We start from the raw sequence: 23347 nt of genomic DNA, 5'->3' as shown, positions 1-23347 counted from the left end.
TGCTTTATACACTCATATAACACCAGCCTTTCCTCATGCAGAACACAACAGACTATCCTTGAGGAGAGTATAGGTGTTTATAATATTAAATAAAATTAATGTAGTTATTAAATTGCTATTCGTGTTTGCATGAAAGCTTCATATAGTAAGCTCTGCATTAGAGCATTATGTTCCTGGAACCTCACATACAGTATGTACAATTTGTGAATGCTATTACAGTAATATCCCCATTAGCAGGAATAATTGGTGCACAGCTCTTCTGGGGATGATAGATTTCTGGGTAACAAGAGGACTCTCTCAAACTCTGAAAAATCCCACATTCCCAGAATTTTTCCGGTTGCTGGGAAAAGTTTCCAAGAGTAAACTATGTATCTCCCACGGATAGACACTATCGCACATCCCTGGAATGTTTCTGGGCTCTGGGGAAAGTTTTCCGAGATTCTAAACTTCGCACCAGTGCTGGGGAATGCTTTCCAAGAATCTAAACTACTGTACACATCTCGCACAGACAGACATGAGCTGTATTTATTTATGCAAACATCACTGTACAAGTACAATATATTGTAAATACTGTAAACATAAAACATTACACAATATAAATAAACAAAATAAAATGTATAGGGTACTCACCAGTAGATACTGTCACTTTGAGATTGTGATGCAGGCAGGCTGAATGGTGATAAGATGAAACAGGATGGCCTGTCACTGTCCTCTCCCTCCATGAAGGACTGGTAAATCAGGAGTGAAACATATTACACTGTATTCTTGGCTGATTATTTTTTGGTACAGAAATGTATGGTATACAAACACTGTCCACTGCCATAGCATATGTATGGTTCTCACACAAAATATGTAAATTTACAGTAAAATTACACACTGTAATCACTGTTTGCATCTTAATACTCCTTAAACACTGTATTATTGGTTGATTGTGTCCTAGTACAGGAAAGTACACTCACTAAAAGATTATTCTGCACCTTCACAGGGTTATACAATATGACACACCGGACCAATAAATCTGATAACACCCATCACGGCTTCTGTTGCAGTGATCATTGCGAATGGTTTCAGAGCCAAGGGTGCAGAATATTTTTTAAATGAGTGTACAGTACTGAACAACACAAATTGTATGCAAACACAGCAGCGAGTGAGAAGTCAACCTTGTAGAATGGCTGCGGACAATGAATTAAGCGTGCTCTGAAACTTGCCTTGAGGGGAGGGGGGGATAATCTGGGAGATGCATCAGCCTTTCACAGGCATCCCATGTGGTCACATGACAGCATTAGCCAATTGCAGTGTTACCCAAGTGGTCTTCTCACCTATGTACCTAGCACTGAGAACCCAGGAGCATGATGCAATCTTTTGTCACTCTCCAGGAACCTTTGTGCCTAGGCCAGGAGCAGAAAAATTTGGAGAGATTTTCTCCGGAAATTGTGCATTATTTCATCCTCGAAACTTGTCCCAAACCCAGAAAAAAGAAGTTGGAGTTTCTGGAAGTTTTCTAGGAAATTTCCAGAAAATACGGCTGATTTTTCAACCTCAGAGTCTTGTTTACATACCCAAAAGGGAGAGAGTTTTCCCGGAAAAATTCCAGATCTTGGAGAGGTTTGGCTGATGGAGATATTACTTTTGTTTCATTGAGGATGTCATATGATAGACTGAGCTAAGCTTATACAGGCATGTCCTTTAACATAGTGCTGGGTTGTGTGCTCCTGCATATCAACATGTTGACTAACCTCAAACTGGGTTGTTAGGCACTTTAAATATTTTACAACATGAAATTAGCAAACACAACAATGCTTTTCACCAATATAGCAAGGCACCACTTAGCTCAACTCTGAATAAAATGCTAAAATGATGAGGGGTTCAACTTAGCTCTTAACAGGAGATGTAAGACAATCAAGAATGTCATGTGCTCATGGAATGATGTTTTATAACTGAGTTAAATAACAGTTAAGAAACACACAGCATGTGATAGTGACATGACTCTCAGCATTGAGCCTAATAGCAGCCTTCATATCCATCAGGTTTATTTTTAGATACAGTCCCAAGATATGATCATATGGGAAGGTATAAACTAATTAGCTTAAGATACAAATGGTTTTCCATCCAAGACTTAATTAGTACCGCATGAGTTACACAAGATAGGAGTTAGGTTACAAAGGTTATTAATATGATTAGAAAATGTGTTTACAACCTGGCTCTAAGGAGCAGACAGCAGCAGATGATGTTGATATGTCATAAATAATGGAAATGGAATTACCAGTTGTACAAAGAATTTAATTACAAATGACAAGCAAAGTAGTTTCGTGAACTCTATACTGTAATCTAATCACTTCAAACATGAACAGTTTGATTTGACTGCAGTTCTTAGAATCCAATAACAGGATGACTCAGTCTACAGGGCTTGGGTTGCTATGTACCAAAGTACAGTTCCATAAGACTACAGGGAACATAGGAAGTGTGACATAAAACGAATATAAAACAACTAATAAATTTGAAAATAAAAAGCTGCATAAGAAAAAATAATAATAATTTTATCTTTTGTAAAACCAAAGTAAAGAGATCAAGGTGGAATAAACGATGAGAAGGAAGGAGGTGATATGTCTGAAACATTAAAAACAAAACTTGGTGGTTGATAAAGGAAATACAGAAGTAAAGCATCTCATAGACTGGCAGTTCCTAACTCATTTCAACATCAAAATGGTATATAAGTACTGTCAATATATCTAAGTATAAACACATTATTTTGTCGCATTATTAATGTTAAAACATTGTGCACATGAAACTGGGAGGTAATTTAAGTGACAATCTCTTTAAAAAACTTTGATACAAAATGCTAAAATTACAAAAATGATACATAAAAACATATAATACAGTACGTATATGAATACAATAATAAAAAGCTTTCTGGTTTATATGGTAAATGATATATACACAGTAGTATGTCATCTAGGTAACTTACTGAAACCAGCATATGTACTTAACAATTTTTGCCTATTTCTTTAGATAAGGATCCAGAAGGAATTAAATAAAGACATGAACAATGTTTATTTCTGAAACTGGGTGTGGTAGTGAGGTAAAGATTTTGATATTCGACTAGTTAACATTTGAGAATAATAGAAGGAAGACACATGATACGGTACTTATAAACTGGATAAAGAAAAGCATCACAGTTGATAATGATTACCGAGTGTGAAAAATACTTGAGAATACTGTACTCAAGATAGATGTTAAACAAATGAGTATAATACTCATGTACTATATTAGAGCAGCTTTAGAATTAACTCGGCAAAAAATAAATAAAAAGCTGTCCAGATGGGTTCGATGAATGTCAAAATGATCAATATGATTTGTGTTGTCTTGGCAAGTTTGTCAAAATTCTCCGTCCAAGGTGTCATATTGTTTCACACACAGTGTGGATAGATACTTTTTTTTTTTACCATGAGTACAGTACTTGGGTGGTCCTTATTTTTCGAAGTAGGAACTTTTCAGGTCTACCCTTGCAAAATCTTCCATTTGTCACAAAAACACTGTGTGCAAAGTTCATAAAATAATAATAATAATATTTAAAGGTTGCACAATGACTTGAAAATTCACCCTTATAACACTGCTGTGAGCCATCAATTCGGTATGGCCTACACACCCTTTGACTTTTGTTGGGGACAAATATCAGACATAAATATTTAAAATATATAGGTGTACATATTTTTTCCCAATACAGTATAAGGACCACCTTAATATGTACCTGTACACAGTACTGTTCCTCAGATCTCTACTTACCACTTCACAATGACTGGTCAAAGTACCTGAGTACCAAACATATAATCAACTTAACACTGTAAATTCAATGTAGTTTTTTTGTCACATCTTGACTAACAGTACTGTATTGTCAAAATCATTTAAAATCAGTGACCACTAGAGAAGTTATCTGAAGCAATGCAATAGCTACTCTCATCATTTCTCATGGTTGCCTATAGCCAAAGGCTTATATACCAGATAGATGGGTATTCCTTCCCATCCCCCTCTGTATGCCCAGGATAACCAATACAGTATATTTTAGTTATGTGAGAATACAGTACCACAAAGTGAAGGGTCTTGTGAGAATGAACTATGGCCAAAAGAATGCTTGAAGAGGAACCAGAATATTGTATGTTTATGATTCAATAATGGTACCAGTGAAGTTAAGAAATGATTATGAAGTGATGGTGAATTTGTGATGAATATGGAAAAATAAGGGCTTTATCCACAAATCCAATTTGTTAAACAAACCTATAAAGAACTTATGAATATTTCTGCTCAGCTTTAAAGCTTTAGGATCCAGGAAGTTCCTAAATTTGGGTAGCCCCCAACAGCTCTATCCCTTAACAGTAGGTCTAAAGAGTCGAAGTTGTTGATTCGGTCTGGGAACTAATGAACCATGTGATTATACTTGTCATGCTCAATTATAGAGTAGGAGGCAGGCTCATCCTCACAACCTGTTAACTTCCAAGGAAAACCCGAGAGAGGAAGGTGGGATCCAAGTCAATTTCCCATCTGTAACCTGATGCCTGTCATGAATGACCCTTTATACAGGAACTAGCTTTAATAACCTGAGTAGGATAGCCCAATACAGTATAAAAATCCTCTAATGCCTCTCTCCTTTCTTTCTTGCCTCACACTTTATACTGTGATGGAATCTGGAAGCCAGAAGTATTCTTGTTAAGGATTTAGGGCTTAAAAGTTTCAATTACAACAAAACTTCTAATGACTGGATATAAAATAAAGACATAAGCATAATGAAAAATTAGCTCCATTAGGCTGTAAAAGAAGACAATCACATGGTGTGGTGAGCTAGTCAGCATCTCTCACAAGTGTAAGGGAGTATTGATGAAGGGGTTAAAAGTTCTTCCAAACTTATAATAGAATAGCAGCTTCAAGGGGTGAATTATTAAAGAAAAATCACCAATGAAATGATTAATGAATTGCAAACATTTACATGTACTGTACCTTCAAATTTACCTCACAAAGGATACTCTTTTGTTACAATGCAAAGACATTTCACCCCCTGAGCTTATAAGTTAAAATAGCACTCTAGTAGAGAAGAATTATGTGCTGGACACACAATGTACAATTATTAGAACATGAAGAGCACATTACAGGAGCACCATTAATTCACAGGCATACATCATGATGATGTGTTGGGAAGTTTATGATAATTAAGAAATCCATCATTCTATAAACTGTTCAAGAGACTTGGTTATAAAACTTGTCATTAATAAGCTCATGACATAAGGCATCCAAGGAAAAGAACATGATTCTGAGGTTGAAAATAAGTCCTAAGCTATGAAGTACTGTATTATATATCAAAGAGAAATGTGAACTGGAAAAAATGGAGGATTGATTCCGAAATCCTTTTTTCTGGCCAAAACAGTTTGTATCAAAGCCTGCTGGGTCAAGACAGAGATTACCCAATAAATATCACTAGGAAATGATTGTACAATCATGTATCCTTCCCCAATTGAAGTTAACCCTCAAGACGAAGGATGTCTAAGAGTATCATGTCTACCTAGCTGGTACAAAGGCTAACACAACTGACACAGCCACCACCTTGGACCAATATTGACCCTCCATGTTAAGTTCCTGGCTGACTACCCATCCATCCAAGAGAGGAGGGAAGGTATTAGAACTGCCTGGCTATGGGATTAACCAGAAACTGAGATTTCAGGACTAATCCTCAATTTCTGGGCAGCTGCCCTTTGCCAGGCAACCCATGACTGCAGCCAGCCAGAAAATAAGAAGAATGTTGTACAATCAGCATGCACTATGTACATTCACAGACATGCACTTTTTATAATGGTACCATATGTCCAATTGTATATACCTGTACTGTACTGTACTGTACATATGTTTGCACATATACTATGCAAATTGCACTTGTGCTGGACCTAACAAGTTCCACATACTGTACACACTTGCAGACACTCTTCGCTTGTTGCTTGAGCTTTGTTGTTTTGATAGCTATGCACAGGCAACAGTAAAAGCTGGCTATGTGTACAGAAACTGTACAGTATTTTGCATTGGGAACGAGTATTTGTTATACACTTCAGTATACTGTACTATAGGCAAAAAGTCAACCTAACCAATTTCTTTGGATTAATTCTCTAAAAACGTGGAAAGACCTCCTACAACTCCTCAAATACTACATTCACCAATGTCACAGTTACCTGCAGCAGCTGCAACTACAGTATATCTCCACCTAAATCCCTTGAGATCTGCACCACTATCTCCAAGCAATAATTTCTCTTATCATCAGTAACTACTACTCAAGTTCAGTGTACAAGTGAATATGATAATCTAAAGTAAGACATTTGTTCACTGTTTTAAGTTTTTATGTTCATATCTCGCCATTCTGTCATTATCGAGACAATTCGGGGTAAAATATTTTCAGTGAAAATGTTCTGGAACTCACCTAAATTTAGAGCATAACATGCACCTCTGCAGAGGGATTATCCCACTTACTAATGCAAAGCCCCCAAGAAAGTTTTTTTTTTTTTTTTTGACAGGGAATAGCCCACCCGGGCACAGGTCATCGACCCACAACGCTAGGGAGCAAAAAATAAAGAGTAAAAAGAAATTGAAAATAGAAAAGAAAAAGATTATATTAATGTAAACCACAAAGATGCTCAAAAACAAGCTTTTTGAAGTGAGACAGATTGTATGAGTATGGAAACACAGAAGAAGGCAGAGCATTCCACAGCTTGGCTGTGTGAGGAAAGAAGGAGGTACCATAACGGGTTATTCTAGTGTGACTGACAACCACAGAGAAACGGTGGGCACTGCAGGCAAGACGAGTGTTATGAGCCCACGGCCTTGCCGGCGGTACACAGGACACCAAATCCACCGAACATTGCCCGTTAAAGTACCTGTAAAAGAGAGAGAGTGAAGCAACATTGGAGTGAAGAGAGATTATCATCTAAAGGAGGAGAGTTAATAAGACGAAATGCCTTTGATTCCACCCTATCTAATAGTTGGACAGAAGAAGAGCCACCCCAGAAATGAGAGCAGTACTCCAAGTTAGGATTAATGAATCCCTTATAAACTTAAAGCAACTGCTTAGGAGTGAAGTAGCTACAGCACCTGTATAGCATCCCCAGCAATTCTTTGGTAGTATCCTTGGACATCAGAGTGAATATTACCAACCAACAGTTGAAAAAATTTAAGAAGAAAGAAATCCAAAAGGGGAATTCCACTCACTTTAGAGAAGAAAAAAAATAAAAAAATAAATAAATAAAAATTAAGAAAACAGAAGAATACCTAAATCTAAAATAAAACACATACCAGTACCTGGAGCTAGAAAATTGAGCACAGGAACAGAGATGAGTTTTAGCACAAGTATCCCTTGCTGTCCAAATGATCACTATCCAAATATTCTATTCTTACACCTCTTTCTCACTATCTGAAAGTGATACAATACTGTATTTTCTTACCCAAATGTTGATCCAATCAAAAATTCAAATCCTGCGCCGAGCGTGGCCCAAGTTTCAGCCAGGACAGCTATTTTGCCCGCCCAAATGCACAGGAACATACTTTCGCTGAAGGTGCATGATGTCACCCTCCCCTCCCACATCCTTCTATAGCACTCCATTTACTGTGTTCAGTGCAAGTGAAGTGCTCTCTCCCTATCCATCTATATTTGTGCTGTCCTTTCGTGAATCTTTATGCAATAGCATCCAAGAGCAGTGGTGACTTCTCTGCTGTCCCACCATCACCAAGAGATCCTACAAACCTGCGATAATATGAACCAAGCATCACAAACGATAGGGGGGGAGGGGGGGGGATCCCAACTTAAGGTAATGTACTGCACCAATTGTATACAGTATGTATTTTATTTAGTAAATAATTTTCTTTTTGGTATAAAACCTTAATTACCTGTACAGTACTGTACTGTATAATGTTTTGGTAAATGTAAATTCCTGGAATGGAGCTAACCTACAGAAATTAGCACAGAAGGCATTATTTTATGGCTAAAACATGCCTCTGTATTTAACTTAATTGTGAAAATTCAGTTGTGAATGTTCTGTATTTTAACCATATTTTAAGTTTTATAAGTTGTATTCATAAAAAATTAAATCTGTCATTTCTTATGAACCACTCATGGTAGTTTGCAATAAGCACTCTAGAGATGACTGGATAAGCAAGTGGCAGAGCTCTGAATACACTTATGAACACCACTTGCCCAGAGTATAGTATATCTAGCAGCATCAGTAGCCTGCCTGATTCTATACCAATAATTATTGTTCAGCAAGTAGATAAGATCTGGATACACAGGCCTGTCACCTTTGACCAGAATATACATTAATAAGAAAAATAACTGGAACTGCCTTTGTATGCAAATATATCATAGTAATTTGATGAATAAATATTCAATAATATGTTTCAAACAGACCCTGCCTTTTAATTAAAAATATTAATCCTGGGCACTTTTTAAGTATTTAATTCATATCCAGAAAATCATAGATCAAGCCCTGCCATTTGAGAAACTAGCTCTCAATTGTTCAAAATGGAAGGGAGGGAGAGGTGGAGATGAGAGGGGGAGGTAAAGTGGGAAGGAGGAAAGGTGGATGAGGTGAGCGGGAAAGGTGAAGAAGTGGAACTGAGACCAGCTAACCAACTCTAAGCGAGGCACTCATCTACATTTTTTTAAATCTGGCTCACCTGCATTTGCTAAATAGCAGATTATGATCCACAAGACAATCCATTAATTTCTAATTCGTACAAGTAGATCATCTATTTGGAATGTGTGATTGTGTTGTAAAGGAAAATGAGTCAATTGCTAAACATACTAATAAATAAACTTTCTATTAGATAAATGTGGCCCACGTTCCCTTTATATCATAGCCAGAAATGGATAATACAGTACAATAGTGGAAGGTGTCCCTCAGATTTGTGAAAAATAGGGAAGGAGCCATTGCAACACCCCCAATCAAATGTGCACTCAATGAACTAAGTGCACCTATGATTTATCCACGAGTTTTATAAGGAGGCACATAAAATTCCCCAAGATAGAATGGGACAGGGAATACAGTATTGTATGTGGGTGTGCTTAAACCCACAGGGATTTTTTAACATGCTATCTGTCACCATGATCAACCTTCATAGGGCATGGGTAGGCCCCAATAAAGCAAATCAATAAAATAACTAAACTGGGGACCTTGCCTGTTACTATCCTGTAGGCCCTTAAAAATGTCCGCACTAAAGCTAACACACCATTAGTAGGTCAACCTGGACTCAAAAAATGTCAGAACAACCTATGAACAACCTGCTGGGAAAGATATGAATAAAGGTAAATTTCACTCTTACCTTCATGATAACACCTAGAAGTGAGGGAAATTCCCCTAACTACTCTCAAGTGTACAGAGATGAGAGCTGGAGGGAGCACACTAACAAGAAGAGTTATTTCTCATCCAAGGCAGCAGCACTATTAGTTGTGGTGTGTGTGTGTCATCTAAGTACACAAAGCTCTATTAAACCTTCCACCTCTAGAGATCAACCTTTGCTTCTAATCTCCCTTTTTTTAATAGTAATAGTGACTGGGTCTGCTGGGCAATGAACCAAAATGCTTTGGTATGCAGTTACAAGAGCCACCTGGTGGAAAGTAGCTGATCAGAAAATAAGCTTCCTCTTGAATGTAAACTATGACAAGTGGATCAAAACATATTCAGTTGTTCATTGGATTATTTTGACTAATACATTTACTTCCTTCATATGTTCATATGGAAGTTAACCAAAATGCAATTCACTAGTTCCCACTTAACTGCACAATGAATAAAATAGCTTTGTACTATATTAATTAAAGCAATTTTTACATATATGTTGTCCTGTTGGGAAGTAAAGCAATTATTTCAAGGAAAAGTTTGCAGCTAGTCTACTTCGAAATTTTTTAGATTTCTTTTGTGAAACTACACTGTGGGAATCTGTGGCTGCCTTTCGTAAGTCAACTGATGATCCACTACTACTGGAAGTACAACTGCCATTAGATCCTTGATTGTGTTGCATAGTCTGTTGCTTTGATTCAATATATGAAACACATGGAGAATCACAGCCTGATGTTTGATTCATCCATGAAAAAGCCATGATTAAATCAGTCTTATTCTTGTCACGCAAGGAAGGATTACCATAACTGGACACAGCATTGAGGGTCTTACTGCCTTGAACACTAACAGTTGTTGTTACAATTTGAGTATCCCCTTCCCTGCAAGGAACAACCTGCAAATCAGATTCTTCTAACGTCATTGAGTGGGAGGATACTTGATCCCGAGACACCACTCCCTTACTGGCTTCCTTTTCCATGGTACTTTGTATATTAGAATCTAAAACTGAATCGTGGTTAGAGGCTTGGGGTGTCCTAGAGAGTTGTGTTAACTGATACCTTCTGTTTGCCCTATCTTGGGAATAGTGGACTGCACTAGCTGTGTCATTGCTTTGGTGATGAACTAATTTGTGTGCAAATGTTACATGTTTTGCCCTTAGTGATGGACTACCAGGCACCTTCAGACAAGAACTCGGTTTGTTTTCCGATATAGTCATTGGTGGTTGGTTATCACTGGGAAGGTAATCTCTGCTTGCACTTGAAGGAGTGGCTTTTTTATTTGAATCTATTGTACTAACAAGACTTGTATTACTTGAAATTATTTCTTCTTTGCCTTTATCTTCTTTAGACTGTTCCTTTTTTTTCTGCATCTGAAAATGAGACACAATTATGGAATCCTTAATCATTCTCCCATTCTCTCTCTCTGATGGATGTTTACATGAATTAAAATTACTAGTGTCCTTCAAAGGCTTTTCCATTTGATGAGATGCTTCATTAGATTCAGGAGTTGTCCCTTTGACAATAATTGATCCTTTATGCCTGGAATATCCCTGATTAACAACCGACACATTTGGACACAAACTTTCTTGTTCTTTATACACTACATCCGGCAAGACACTAGTGGACTTTGGTTTATCATTATCATGACTTGGCATCTTTAATGAATTTCTTCCGTGAGAGAAGACTGGAATGTTGGATGTTTTTCTGTTCAAGTGGTGGGTCTGGTCACCAGTGGTAGTAACTCCTACATATAAATGAGATACTTCACTGTTGGAATTTGAGTTATTACTACCTATATGTTTATCACTAACAGATCCAGAACACATCACAGAAGGAGAGCTAGAATATGAGGAAGATTCAAGATTTTGTTTTGATAAGCTACTAATTTCCAAGGCAGTGTGGTCTTGAACACTGTGTGCAGTTTGGCTATAATTTTTTCTACGGGTCCTTGGAGAAAGCTGTGAGGCAGTACTTGTAGATCTTCCCAAAGAGGACAGAGTGGAGCTTCTGATGTCATTTCTTGCATGAAGATGTTGAAGGTCTGAATATAATTCTCCAGCATGAGTTGTGTGTTGTGGGTAAGAATGCCTCGATTGGCTTGGGCTTGATGGTGGGTAGTAATTGGCATGCTCCTGCAGACTGACTGAAAACCAGTGACTTGTTGGTGTTATAGTCTGTGGAGGCTCATGCGGAGTAAGTGAAACCTGTTGGTAGAAAAAAATAGTCTCTACAACTGGATTTTCTAATACTCTCTACTCCTGATTAACTACAATATGCAGTACTGTACTGTAATCTTCAAACTACTTGTAAATGAATATGTCAGGAATGATGTTATGAAAACCACTCCCAATTGAAGAGGTGGTATCAGTTGACAGCCAATTTCCTCTTGGCAATTGCATACAGTATAGTAAACCCATGATACAGTAAAATTCCAAATCCCAAAATGAAATAATAACAATAAAAATAGAAATTCCTCCAAAATCAGCTAGAATCATAAGTTTGAATATCACACACATCAGGGAGGAGCTGCCATATTTATTGCTATGATAAACAATAAAACTGATGCACAGAATATCATCACATACAACAGTAAAAAGCTCCTTCCACACCCCAACTATCCTCTGGGTGACATGACACAGTTGAGTCAGCTGACTTACAGACTTGTAGCTGCTTGCGCTGTGTGTATGCCATGACATCACATCAGGAGGGAATGTGGCCATGCAGTTATAGCCCACTGCCTCCATACACATTCACTTCTAACACTTAATAAGTAGATAAATATATAGCATAGAAAATTAATAAACAAAATGACTAATCAATTCTTTAAACCTCTATTCTTTACAGATTGAATTCGAAGACATCAAGCCTTCCATACAGAAGAGGCAGGGTGTTAAACTAAAATCATTACAGTTCATCTGTAATCTACAGTAGTACTGTACATTACTAACCTTTACATGACCCCTGGCAGCACCTCGAAGATCAAGCAAAGGGTACCAGCCACAGAGAGAGACATGGCCGCTCCAGATGGAGGTAGCATCAACACAAACAAAGCCCAGCAGGAGATCATCAACTGATGTCCTCTGAGTAATAGGGGTGTGGTGGACCTTCAGGATCAGGCTACCATCAGTCTGATAATTAAAAACAAGTTAATCATGCAACATCTCAATGATATACTGTACCTACAATAAAGAGTATGAAGTGGATAAAATATAGTATAACCTTGATGATTCGGACCCGGTAAATCCGGATTTTTGAAGATATGGACAAAATATGGGGGTTCCGGCAGTGAAGAAGCCTCCCTAAGAAGCATTCCCAAAACAGAGCAATAATCGTCTTAGGCCCATGTAACTAAGATGTCAGTGCACGACAGGAAACATAAACAGATCTGTCAATTGTTTTTTGTGGGAATATTATTTCATTCACTCTAGTAATGATGCAATGTTTCTTATTAGGTCATCGTAGGTAAATGCATGGTTTATATAATTTGTTTATCACTGTGTCCGTTACCGTTTTCAAATTAGACTACAAGATATGTATATACAGTATTTCTCTCATACACATTCCAATCGTACGCCTGGCAATGGGAGTGAGAAGGCTAGTAAGTGACTGCTAGTTAGCGTGCCATTTGCTGTTGTAACTGTCCTCGCTCCCTGCCATATTTCACTGGATTTACTGTTATTATTAGTGTTTACTGATATAATAGTGCTTAATAATTATTAATCATGGCATTACAGCCCAGTTAGACTCGTCACTATAACCACCAGGGCCAGTATACACAAAACTTTCTGCTAACGACAAAATAGTTCTGTTCACTAGCAGTAAAATTTAAAAGTGTATACACAAAGATTAACTAGCAAACTTTTACCGCACAAACAGTTGTTTGTTAAGTACCGGTACCGCTAAACAGCGCTAAGGGTAGCAGGAGTTCATCATATAAAATGGTCTTATGGCTGAATACAGTATCCTCAATAAAATTATGAAGATTAATTTCAATATTTACATTTATTTACATTTTGATCATTAAAATAAAAAAATATAATCTATGCAGTTTGAAGGAGGATATATTAACCAAAGATAGTGATCGGTGGCTTGGTCTTGCCGTGCTGTTTGTAAACAAACCCTCACACATGTGTTATTGAGGAGAGGACAAGATGAACATCACAGAAATGGAAGCCTTAACCTCACGAAAGAAAAGGAAGCCCAACTGGATCTTGACATGCCGGCAGTTCTATGTCGGCTTCACCTTACACATCCACGTCATCAACATGTAATGGTATGTTGTGATCAAATAAAAATTTCAAGCTAGATTCGTCCAAAATTTGTGCATCATGCACTGAACCGGGCCACCTTGCCACAATGTCCATTATTTGATATGCAGCATCAAACACTACTTGAACATTTATGCTATGGTAGCATTTCTTGTTAACATATAAATGTTTATTTACACTAAAAGCCACAATTTTTATTGTATGCCATCAATCGCACCCACAACACTGGGAAACCCACCAATTTCAATGAATTCAGCTTGCTTTCTTTGAATTTCTCTCTGGGTGAGTGGGAACTTCACAAACTGACAAAAAAATTTCAATTCAGTTCGTGCATTCAGTATCTGAGTTATAATAGGCTGAGTGGTTCCAAAATCATCACTGCTACACAATTGCATTCTTCCATTCTCTAAATAAAGCAAGGTTATGGCCATTTTCATCTCTGGGGCTAGAGCCCTATTCCTCCCAGTTGTAATGTGTAGTGTTTCCCTCACTAAATCAGTCACTGCCATGATACCTGTACGGTCCAGTCAGTATCGCATGATGAGTTCAGAATCAGTAAATATATCTCTCCTTTCTCGATAAATGCGTTGCCGCCGCTGATGTTGTTGTTGGTTCGCCATGGTATCAACTAACATGACTATTACAGGACTTAAAAGTGCTCCAGGAGCCTTTTAACTTAACAGTATTATTAAGGCTCTTAAAACTTTTGTGTACTGTATGTACTATTAGAGCTTAACAGGAAAATGTCAACCTTAACAACCAACTCTTTGCTAGCACTTAAAAGTTTTGTGTATACTAGCCCAGGTTACTGGGCCAAGCTCTGAGGTGTTATGGTTCTCTTTCAACTCATACTTTTGGGAAATTATACATAACTTTCTTCATTTATTTTTACTCAGTTACATGCACACACCATCCTACATACATCTAGTGAAAAAAAGTTAAAGAAATAATTGTCCCCAGGGCAAACCCATAAAGGGAACATACATTTCTTTGCATATGCGTCAGCTGGCCCAGTGAGGGAGTGGGAGGAGGGTGAGGAGCGTTGCTAGGGAGTCAGTGGAGGTAGTGTCTCAGCTGGTCTCTGTTGCTATGATGAAGCAGGGAGTGCATGCAAATGGCAACTGTGTTAAACTTTCATTTGGCTTTTATTTACTGGTTTGGCAATACAGGTAACTCGTATTTAATTTAAGTGTTTTTGGAATAACGCAATTGTTTAATTAATACCAAAAGCTAATTTATGCGCACCTATTTTTTTAATAATACGGTCAAGACAGTTTAAATTTTCCGCGCGTATTCGCCTGGCAGTTGATTCGCGTGTGATGCCTGGTGAGGTGTTTGTAAGTTACAGTAGAACGTCGATTTAAAGCGATTCAATTTAAGATTATTGATTTAAAGTGACATCCACAATTAAAGATAATAATTTAATTTAAAGCGAATCTTTCCAATTTTGCGCGAGCCAATCTGGTGCATCATATTTAAAATTTTGCGCCAAATGTTTCTCTGGGCACGCTACACTGTCCTAAGGGAAAAGCTGTACTGTACAGTACATGTACTCAAAATAATGTACTAAATAATTACTAAAATTTTTGTCTAGTTTTCAACTCATAGTAACCAATGTGTTTACTCCCTGCCAATCTTACTTTGCACTGTTACTAAGTTGAAATTCCCTATTGAATGACCTTCTTCCTCCTCTGTTATTATATACCATATTTGTACCACCTATGTTTCTTGTACTGTATAGTGTGTGTCATCAAGTGACCCATTCCCTAATTCAGTAACTGTATATTTTCAGCCTTTTGACAGCCTGTTCTTTCAATAAACCATTATTTATTATTACCTGGTATTATTACACACATACAGATATAACTTCAGCTTACATATAAGTATGCAAAATGAAACCCACAATGAAAAAAAGGTTATGCAAGCCAATTACTGAAGAACATATGAAGACAGCTGGACAACAAAAGATTTTGAAGTTTATCCTAAATGCAAAATCCAGCAAAAGGAAAATTATGTTTAACATAAATGAATTAACTTACTGTGTCTTTACTAATCCTTAAAAAAGATACTAAGACTCACCTGAGTTAGCTGAGAATATGGTAGAAGTACATCAGTAGCAAATCTCCAAACAGGATTATCGGATTCCTGACACACATTGGTGAGGATATTAATAGATCCTATGGTGGTTCTTACATAGGAATTTGGTGGTCTTGGAGTGCCATCCGGTCCTTCCAGCAATGGCAAATTTCTTCCTTTAAGAATCTCTAAGTGTATCCTACATGTTCCTCCCCGTTCCTCACGTCTTACTTCAATACCACCAGGTCTCTGGTTCAGTGTGTCATAATTTACAAAATCAGCAGTAAAATCAGATGCAGTTCTTATACAAGGAGATTCACCACCACTCTCAATAGGCTGATTATTGGAACTTTCATATCCATTAATGCCAGCAAGGAATGATGCATGGTAACCATGAAACCCTGAATCACTGGAATTTACAATTTTAGTTTCAAGAGGAGTTCCAAGTATGCTTTCAACAATATCAACCCTCCCTTGGTTCATAGGATGCTGCCATATGCCCTTCAATGCTTTCTCGCATGGGCTAATGTGTGCTGGGGCATAGATAGAGTTAAAAGCAGATGATTCTGTTTCATGATCATCAGCTACTATTATTCTTGGCTTTTGAGAATGATGCACTGGTTGTCTTATGTCTGAAATGGAATATCTGGCATCACTGAGGTCAGAGCTAGATGATGAATCAAGAGATCTGAGAGCATTTTCTCTCTCTGCTAATTTTTCTGAGTATAAGCTCTCTCCTAAGGACTTTGAAATCACATGAACTTTTCCACACAAACGGTCAGTTAGAGGCTCGTTTGAATGCAATGAATCAATTTTTGAAGGCATATTCATTTGTTTTGTTGGTATATTCAAACAAATTCCATCTTCGTCTTTTTTACCTACAGCCAATCCTAACTTTGCAATTAAAGTAAGCTGAGCAAGTGACTGTTCTTTATATTCTTCTTCTCTTTTCCTATTTTTTTTTCCTTGTCTTCTAGTGAGAGAATCTTGGCCATTCTGAACCTGTGGCCTGAAGAGTGAAACATGTACCTCTGAACCATTTAGCTTCCATAAGTCCATGAGGCTGATATTAGCACTGCCCACATCCTCACTGTCTTTCTCTCCCAGTCGACGACACACACATCTGAAGTACAATCATTTAATTATCTTAATTACATAACTACAATCAATTATTTTAACTTCTGTCCCACTAATGTATGGGGTGGATCAAGGGTACAGAAATATTAAAGAAATGAGATACAGCTATTCGAGTACAGGGCGTCCTCGCTTAACGTCGGGGGTTACGTTCCTGAACACGCGACTTTATGTGAAACGTTAAGCGGATCAATTTTCCCCATAAGAAATAGATAAAATACTGGAGTTATGTTCTTGAGCCTCCCTTTGCCCCATGAAAAAAGTTACATATACAGAAAATCACTGCCATTTCTATAAAGAATAGTATATAGAACTACAGTATTAAGTTTGTATTGGTACTCACCGATGGGCGGAGGTGGAAGAGCGAGTGTGTGGTGGGTAGTGGAGCGAAGGAGGAGGATGGCGGGAGCAGAGGAGGAGGGTGGTGAGTCACTAAGACTCAGCAGATGCCTCCTCCTCCTCCTGCTCTGACTGGAGTTCCTCTTCCGTTGTTTGCTCCTCCTCGGCTGCCGGCTGTTGTGAAGAAGCTCCTTCTGCCGTCCCGCGATGAAAAAATTAATCCACTGTTGACTGCTTAGTGCTACTCATCTTCTCCTTATAGATCTCGGTGTAGCAACCAAGAACGTCCTCAATGCTGTGTTGAACTTTTGAGCTACGTTCTGTTTTGGTCGTCATCTGGAAGCATTTGCAATGCTTTCTGGAACATGTTGAACGATTCTGCCAACCTCTTGGAAGTTAGCGTTCGTTAAGGTTCTTCTTCATCGTCGTCGTCATCGTCTTCAATGGGACTGTGTTCTGTTAATTGTTGCAGATCTTCATTGGTGAGCTCTTCTGCATGGGATGCCAGGATGTCCTCAATATCCTCTGACTCCAGCTCAACAAAGCCTGTCTGTCTAGCTAAGCTGAGGATATCCCTATTCACAGCTGGGACTAAATCTGTGAATCCAGCAAAACTGTTGACGTAATCAGGCCACAATTTACGCCACACACCATTCAGGCAACTTTCTGAAACCTTTTCCCATGCCTTGCCAATGTTGTCAATTGCATGAAGAATGTTGAAGTCGCAACAATATTCTCGGATCGTTGGTTTATTTTCTCTGTCCGTAGCTTCGAGCAGCTGGGCCATGGTATGGTGTAAATAATGTGTGTTGAATGCAGCGATGACGTCTTCGTCCATAGGCTGCATCAGTGCTGTCGTGTTGGGAGGCAGGGATACAACTTTTACACTGTCATGCAAGTCGTCAAGATTGGGAGGATGAGCTGGAGCATTGTCAAGGATCAGAAGAATTTTGAAGTCAAGGTTCTCCTTGGCATAGTAATCCTTCATTGCAGAGAGTACGTACACGTTTTAACCACTGGCTAAATATGGCGCCGGTTATCCATGCCTTTTTGTTTACCTTGTAAATGACAGGAAGGTGATACCTTATAGTAACCTTTCAGGGCCCGTGGGTTAGCAGCGCGAGAAATCAGCATAGGCTTCAGCTTGAAATCGCCAACAGCGTTTGCGCCAAGCAGCAGCGTCAAGCAGTCTTTTGCCACTTTAAAACCTAGCGCTCTTTTCTTCTCCTTGGAGATAAAGGTCCTCTCAGGCATCCTCTTCCAAAAGAGACCAGTCTCATCCACATTGAAGACTTGCTTCAAAGAGTAGCCTCCTTGCTGGATAATCCGTTTGAATTCTGGCAGGAATTTCTCAGCAGCAACCGTATCTGAACTGGGAGCTTCATCAGTCATCTAATATTGTGGAAGTTATACCTGCGCTTAAATCGTTGAAACCAGCCTCGGCTGGTCGTAAAGATCTCTTCCTTCGATCTTTCACCCTCTTCGGCCTTCAAATCGTCAAACAAGGATCTGGCCTTATGCTGGATAACCATAAGGCTCACAGGGACATTGTGTTGATTCTGGTCCTCCATCCACATTGCCAGCATCTTTTCCACTTTTTCTATCACAGTGCTTCTAGTACGAGTTGTCTTAGTAGCACCCAGGGAAGAACCACTTCCAACACTAACCTTATTCTTGTCAGCGTTGGTCTGGATAGTACGCACCGTTGCGGGGGTTAGACCAAGCATAAAGCGGCTATTTCCACAGCACGTTCCCCCTTTTCAAATCGGGTTAATACATCCATTTTCGTAGCAAGGGTAATGGTCTTATGTTGCCTCTTCACTACACTAGCATCAGTAGCACTTGATGGGCGCTTGGAAGCCATTTCGAATGGTTAGAGTACAGTTTTAGACCAAAAGCACACATGAATGATGTGAAATCGTAACAGAGACTGGCATGGCGTCGCTTGGGGACACTGTGACCTTTCACGAGTGAGGGCAGCACGCCTGCCGAGAGAGGGTAGTGCAGCCAGACAAGAGCAGGAGATGCTCCATAGAAAGTAGTCTGTGATGACGCAAAACGACGTAGCATCGGATCACCGGGATGTTAAACGAATTTTTGGTCTCTAAAATTCAGCGATGTAGTACCGAAACAGTGTTAAGCAAGACGACGTTAAGCGAGGACTTACTGTAGAAGAGTCATGGAAATTTTTTTTTAGAAAGATACAATATGACTTAGGCCCATTCCAGAACACATCTTTGGTTGACAGCCATGCTGATCATACTTTTCACAATCTATTCCTAAACAAATCACATTCAATGTCATTTCTGTTGCATCTAATTATTTGTTCCTTGATGATGATGATGGTTTATTAATATTATAGGTATGTATTTGTGCCAAATATATACTGTACAGTACAAATGAAGAGACTAAATCAGGGGTGCTCCAACCTCTTCTGGAAAAGAACTGAACTTTACATATAGGAGTACAGTCATCCCGTGTTTTTTGCGTTTTTTTTTTCACGGTTTTGACCATTCGCGATTTTTTTTACTAAAAAATTATATACAGTATACTGTATATATAAAATATCCTTTAAATTATTGTTTTAAATTTCACACCATTTTTTATATTCCCCTGTGCGGTGCGGCACACAGACGCCACCCATTCACGCCTCAGACACCCGCTGCTCCGAGAAGCCTCAGTCCAAAAATGCCTACCGTACTGTGAACCCTACTGTGATTACCTCTTCTGTTTGTCCTCCCACATGCATTCCACATGGCTCCGGGATGTAAGCCAGCCTCATCAAAGGCAAATATTACTAGCAAAGACTCTAAAGTGACTAAGAGATCAAGAATAGTGATGACCTTAACGGAAAAAGCTGTTTCATTGGACAAACTCAGAGGTGGTATGAGCTATGGCTCAAGATGTGGTGAAGACTGACAATTCATTTGTGTCTTTTGTCATAATACAGTGGGGTATGCTATAACGAATGGATTCTACTACGAATATTCCTATAATGAACGGTTTTACCTATAAAATTGAGAATGCTACAACGAACGAAATTCCTACAACGAACAATTTTTTTTTTTTAACTAATTTATTGTTTTTTTATTACAAGTATTAATGATATTCTTTATTTCAGGGGTTTAGATGCATATTCATGCACTTTTTTAAAATTTTTACAAATTTATATTATATTTTTCAGTGTTAAGTGGTTGTATTTGGGGGCCTGGAACGGATTAATCCTATAACGAACGAATGCTATAACGAACAAGGTTCTAGAACCAATTAGATTCGTTATAGACTTCAAGTGGAGGAATGTGGGTGGAAGAGGACTGGCTGGCTGGCGTGACTGCATGAGGGCAGGCAGATGCCAGGACAGCAAGGAGAGGCTGGCAATGCGGGTGTTGCCGACCTCAGCGAAATGTAAATTTTTTATTTACTTGTAAATAATTTTGTTTGTATATAACTGTGTTTACATTTTTCCATTATTATATAATATGATTAGTTTCAAATAATGATGTTAGTAAATGCCGGTACAGTGCATCAGCGATCAGTGTGACCACTGGGCCGTGAGTGGAGAGCATGGCGTGGTTAAGTGCATGACCTGCCTGAGCTGTTTGGTGGCCACAGGTACAGTAATTCCTAAAAGAGTATTCGCGGTTTTGGCTTTTCGCGGGGGTTTCAGGAATGTAATTCCTGCGAAAAACACGGGATTTCTGTACTAGGGTTGGAGGCCAATGACATAATCAATGGTGGATAAATTTACTAGATTCAGTGGGAAAACAGTTAAAATGGCAACACTGGTAGCATTTTCTGCAAGTAACAAAAGCTTAAAGGCCTGTCCAAGAACTGTGTAGCTCATGTTCTGTTGCATTGCTAGCCTACCCATAATCAGTTATTGAATCCTGGTTGATCTTAACAACAATAATGAAGTGTGAATCATTACACATTACTGGCTAAACTTTACATACCTGCATCTCTGAAAACCATACACATATTGTAGGGGCCATATAGAAATTGATGGAGGGTCAAGTTTGGTCCACAGGCTGCTAGTTGGGCATACCTGGACTAAACCAATCAGAAAAACTTGTGCTATTGACATCACTAGTGACTCTTAGTGAGGGAAAAATAAAAAGACTATATTTTGAGCTCGTGCTGCAACAAAATACTGTAATGTAAAACAGTCATATAAAAAACTTACCTAACTACCAGCTGACCTCTTAGTATATCAAGCGCTGATGCGGGTGGTAACCTTATCACTTCTCGAGCATTATAATGAATTTCTGAAATAAGATATAAAATTTACACACAAAAAGTTAGAGAGTGAAAAATAAAACAATAATGAGCCATGTCAGGGAGAGGTGTGATGAAGTGATCTTCAAACACCCTTTTATAACAGAGAGCAGGCAAAGGGATGTGTTTCATTACACCAGTTACATAATGAGTGATCAATAATCATAAGACTGCTAATATCTTTCTTTTATAATCAAACTACTGTACTGAAAAATGGTTCTTTGGACATAAGAGCTATCATTTGAAGCAGAAGGCTGTCAGATCATGTCAGTATCCTTTCCTGTATCAAAAACATCACACTGGATGTTTCAAGATACACTAGGCCCCCACGTTACGGAAAGGACATGTTCTTGAAAAAATGACCATATCGCCAACCATTTTTTCCCATATACAGTACTCCCATGTCAAAAGTAAAGATGTGTTCACACTTATAAATAGAGATATTCATTTTTTAACACATTCCTGTATTAATTATGTTTTAGAAATATTTTAATTTTACTTATCACAAATAATAGTAAATACTGTACATAAGGTTTAGCAATGACGTTAAGTGATTCCCCAGCATTAAACCTCCACAAAACATCGAGTTTTATCAGTGTAATTCCTTTACATACTAATTTTAGAGTATTACATGCACTTGAACTTGCTGGCCTTTTTTCAGATATCTTGAGGGGAAATATACTTCAGGATGAGGAAAAATCTTGAAAGAGCAACAGCTATATGTGGAGGCAAACTGTAATCGATGCACTCCCAGATTCAAAACAAAGCCTGTCACCAATGTCATCGACACATACAAATGAGATTTGAATTTCTTATAATATAAAGTTTCGGTAATTGTCTTTTTATTGCATTTAATAATTTAAATTTTTTTGTACTTATTGCAAAATTTCCGAAGGTGGAATTTACATTCCATATCCTGATTTTTAGTGGTAGTGATATACAATGTCCATAAGAGCAAATTTCTGTAACACAGGGTCCAGTGTATGTTTAACCCTTACCCCATGGAATACTTAATTGGCTTTCTGGATCCAACTTACAATTTTTCATGTACCATAAATGATGATTGAGCTTTTATATTCCCTTTTACAGTAGGAAAAGGTCAGTTCTAGATTAAATTTTCCTGTTTAAGATGGAGTATTTTAAAGAAACTGTTTGAAATGTACAGGCAACCGCCGAGATACGATGGTGAAATATCATAAATAAGGAGCATTATAACATGGGGTTTAATGGGATACGTTCCCAGCCAGACCCCAAACACACATGTATCACCAACAAAAAATTTCCTACACTACTATTATCAGTAAAGAACAAGTAAACAACACTCACCACATCATATTTAACAAGTCTGGTCATCATCACATGTCCCCTACGAGGCTAAGGGGACTCATGCAGGTGGAGTGGAGACGTCACTCTGATTTGACTCTCACACAGCCTCTGGGGAGTGTCATGCTGCTTAGCAATGTAAAGCTTCTGGGATGCCTTGGCCTTCCCAGATATTTTCAAAGTTACACTGCCCACTTCAGTCACAAAACAGAGCAAAAGCACTTGTCACACAAACAGAGCAAACAATGATAACAAAAACAATGATAGTGGCCGACACCTCTCACATTTTCAAAACAACAAAGTTGACACACTTTACAATCACAAAAATACAGAAACTGTCACTTCACAGTCACCCTCTCACAATATAAAAAAAAAAAAAAAAAAATGTATGATGCTCGCCAATAATCATGGAGCCATGCGATGGTGGGTTTTACAATCGACAAAGAACCAGACAGAGGGCTGTAGTGCGCGGTTTGGTCGTGGGTAGGTTGACAAGTGAAGGTAGAGATGCTTGGTGTATAGGGTTAAATATTGTTTCCTTAACACATGTCACTGACTTGATGTAGAAAATATATAACTT

General features: G+C 38.3%; 1 protein-coding gene across 1 annotated transcript in view; it reads right to left on the bottom strand.

Moving 5' to 3' along the window:
* Positions 1 to 7003: 7003 nt before the first annotated feature.
* Positions 7004 to 23347, bottom strand: part of LOC121864225 — a 38697-nt gene continuing 22353 nt past the window's right edge. The window contains exons 8-11 of the mRNA XM_042363270.1: positions 21353 to 21434; positions 15700 to 16819; positions 12301 to 12480; positions 7004 to 11556 (exon numbers count right to left, since the gene is read on the bottom strand). Of these exons, the coding sequence (XP_042219204.1) occupies positions 9880 to 11556; positions 12301 to 12480; positions 15700 to 16819; positions 21353 to 21434 (3059 nt within the window). The 3' untranslated portion in view covers positions 7004 to 9879. The remainder of the gene's footprint in view (positions 11557 to 12300; positions 12481 to 15699; positions 16820 to 21352; positions 21435 to 23347) is intronic.

This window comes from Homarus americanus, unplaced genomic scaffold, assembly GCF_018991925.1.
Source record: "Homarus americanus isolate GMGI-L3 unplaced genomic scaffold, GMGI_Hamer_2.0 scaffold26351, whole genome shotgun sequence".
Classification (NCBI taxonomy): Eukaryota; Metazoa; Arthropoda; class Malacostraca; order Decapoda; family Nephropidae; genus Homarus; species Homarus americanus.
The sequence above is the reverse complement of the archived record's forward strand: the minus strand, read 5'-3'. Positions and strand labels throughout refer to the sequence as shown.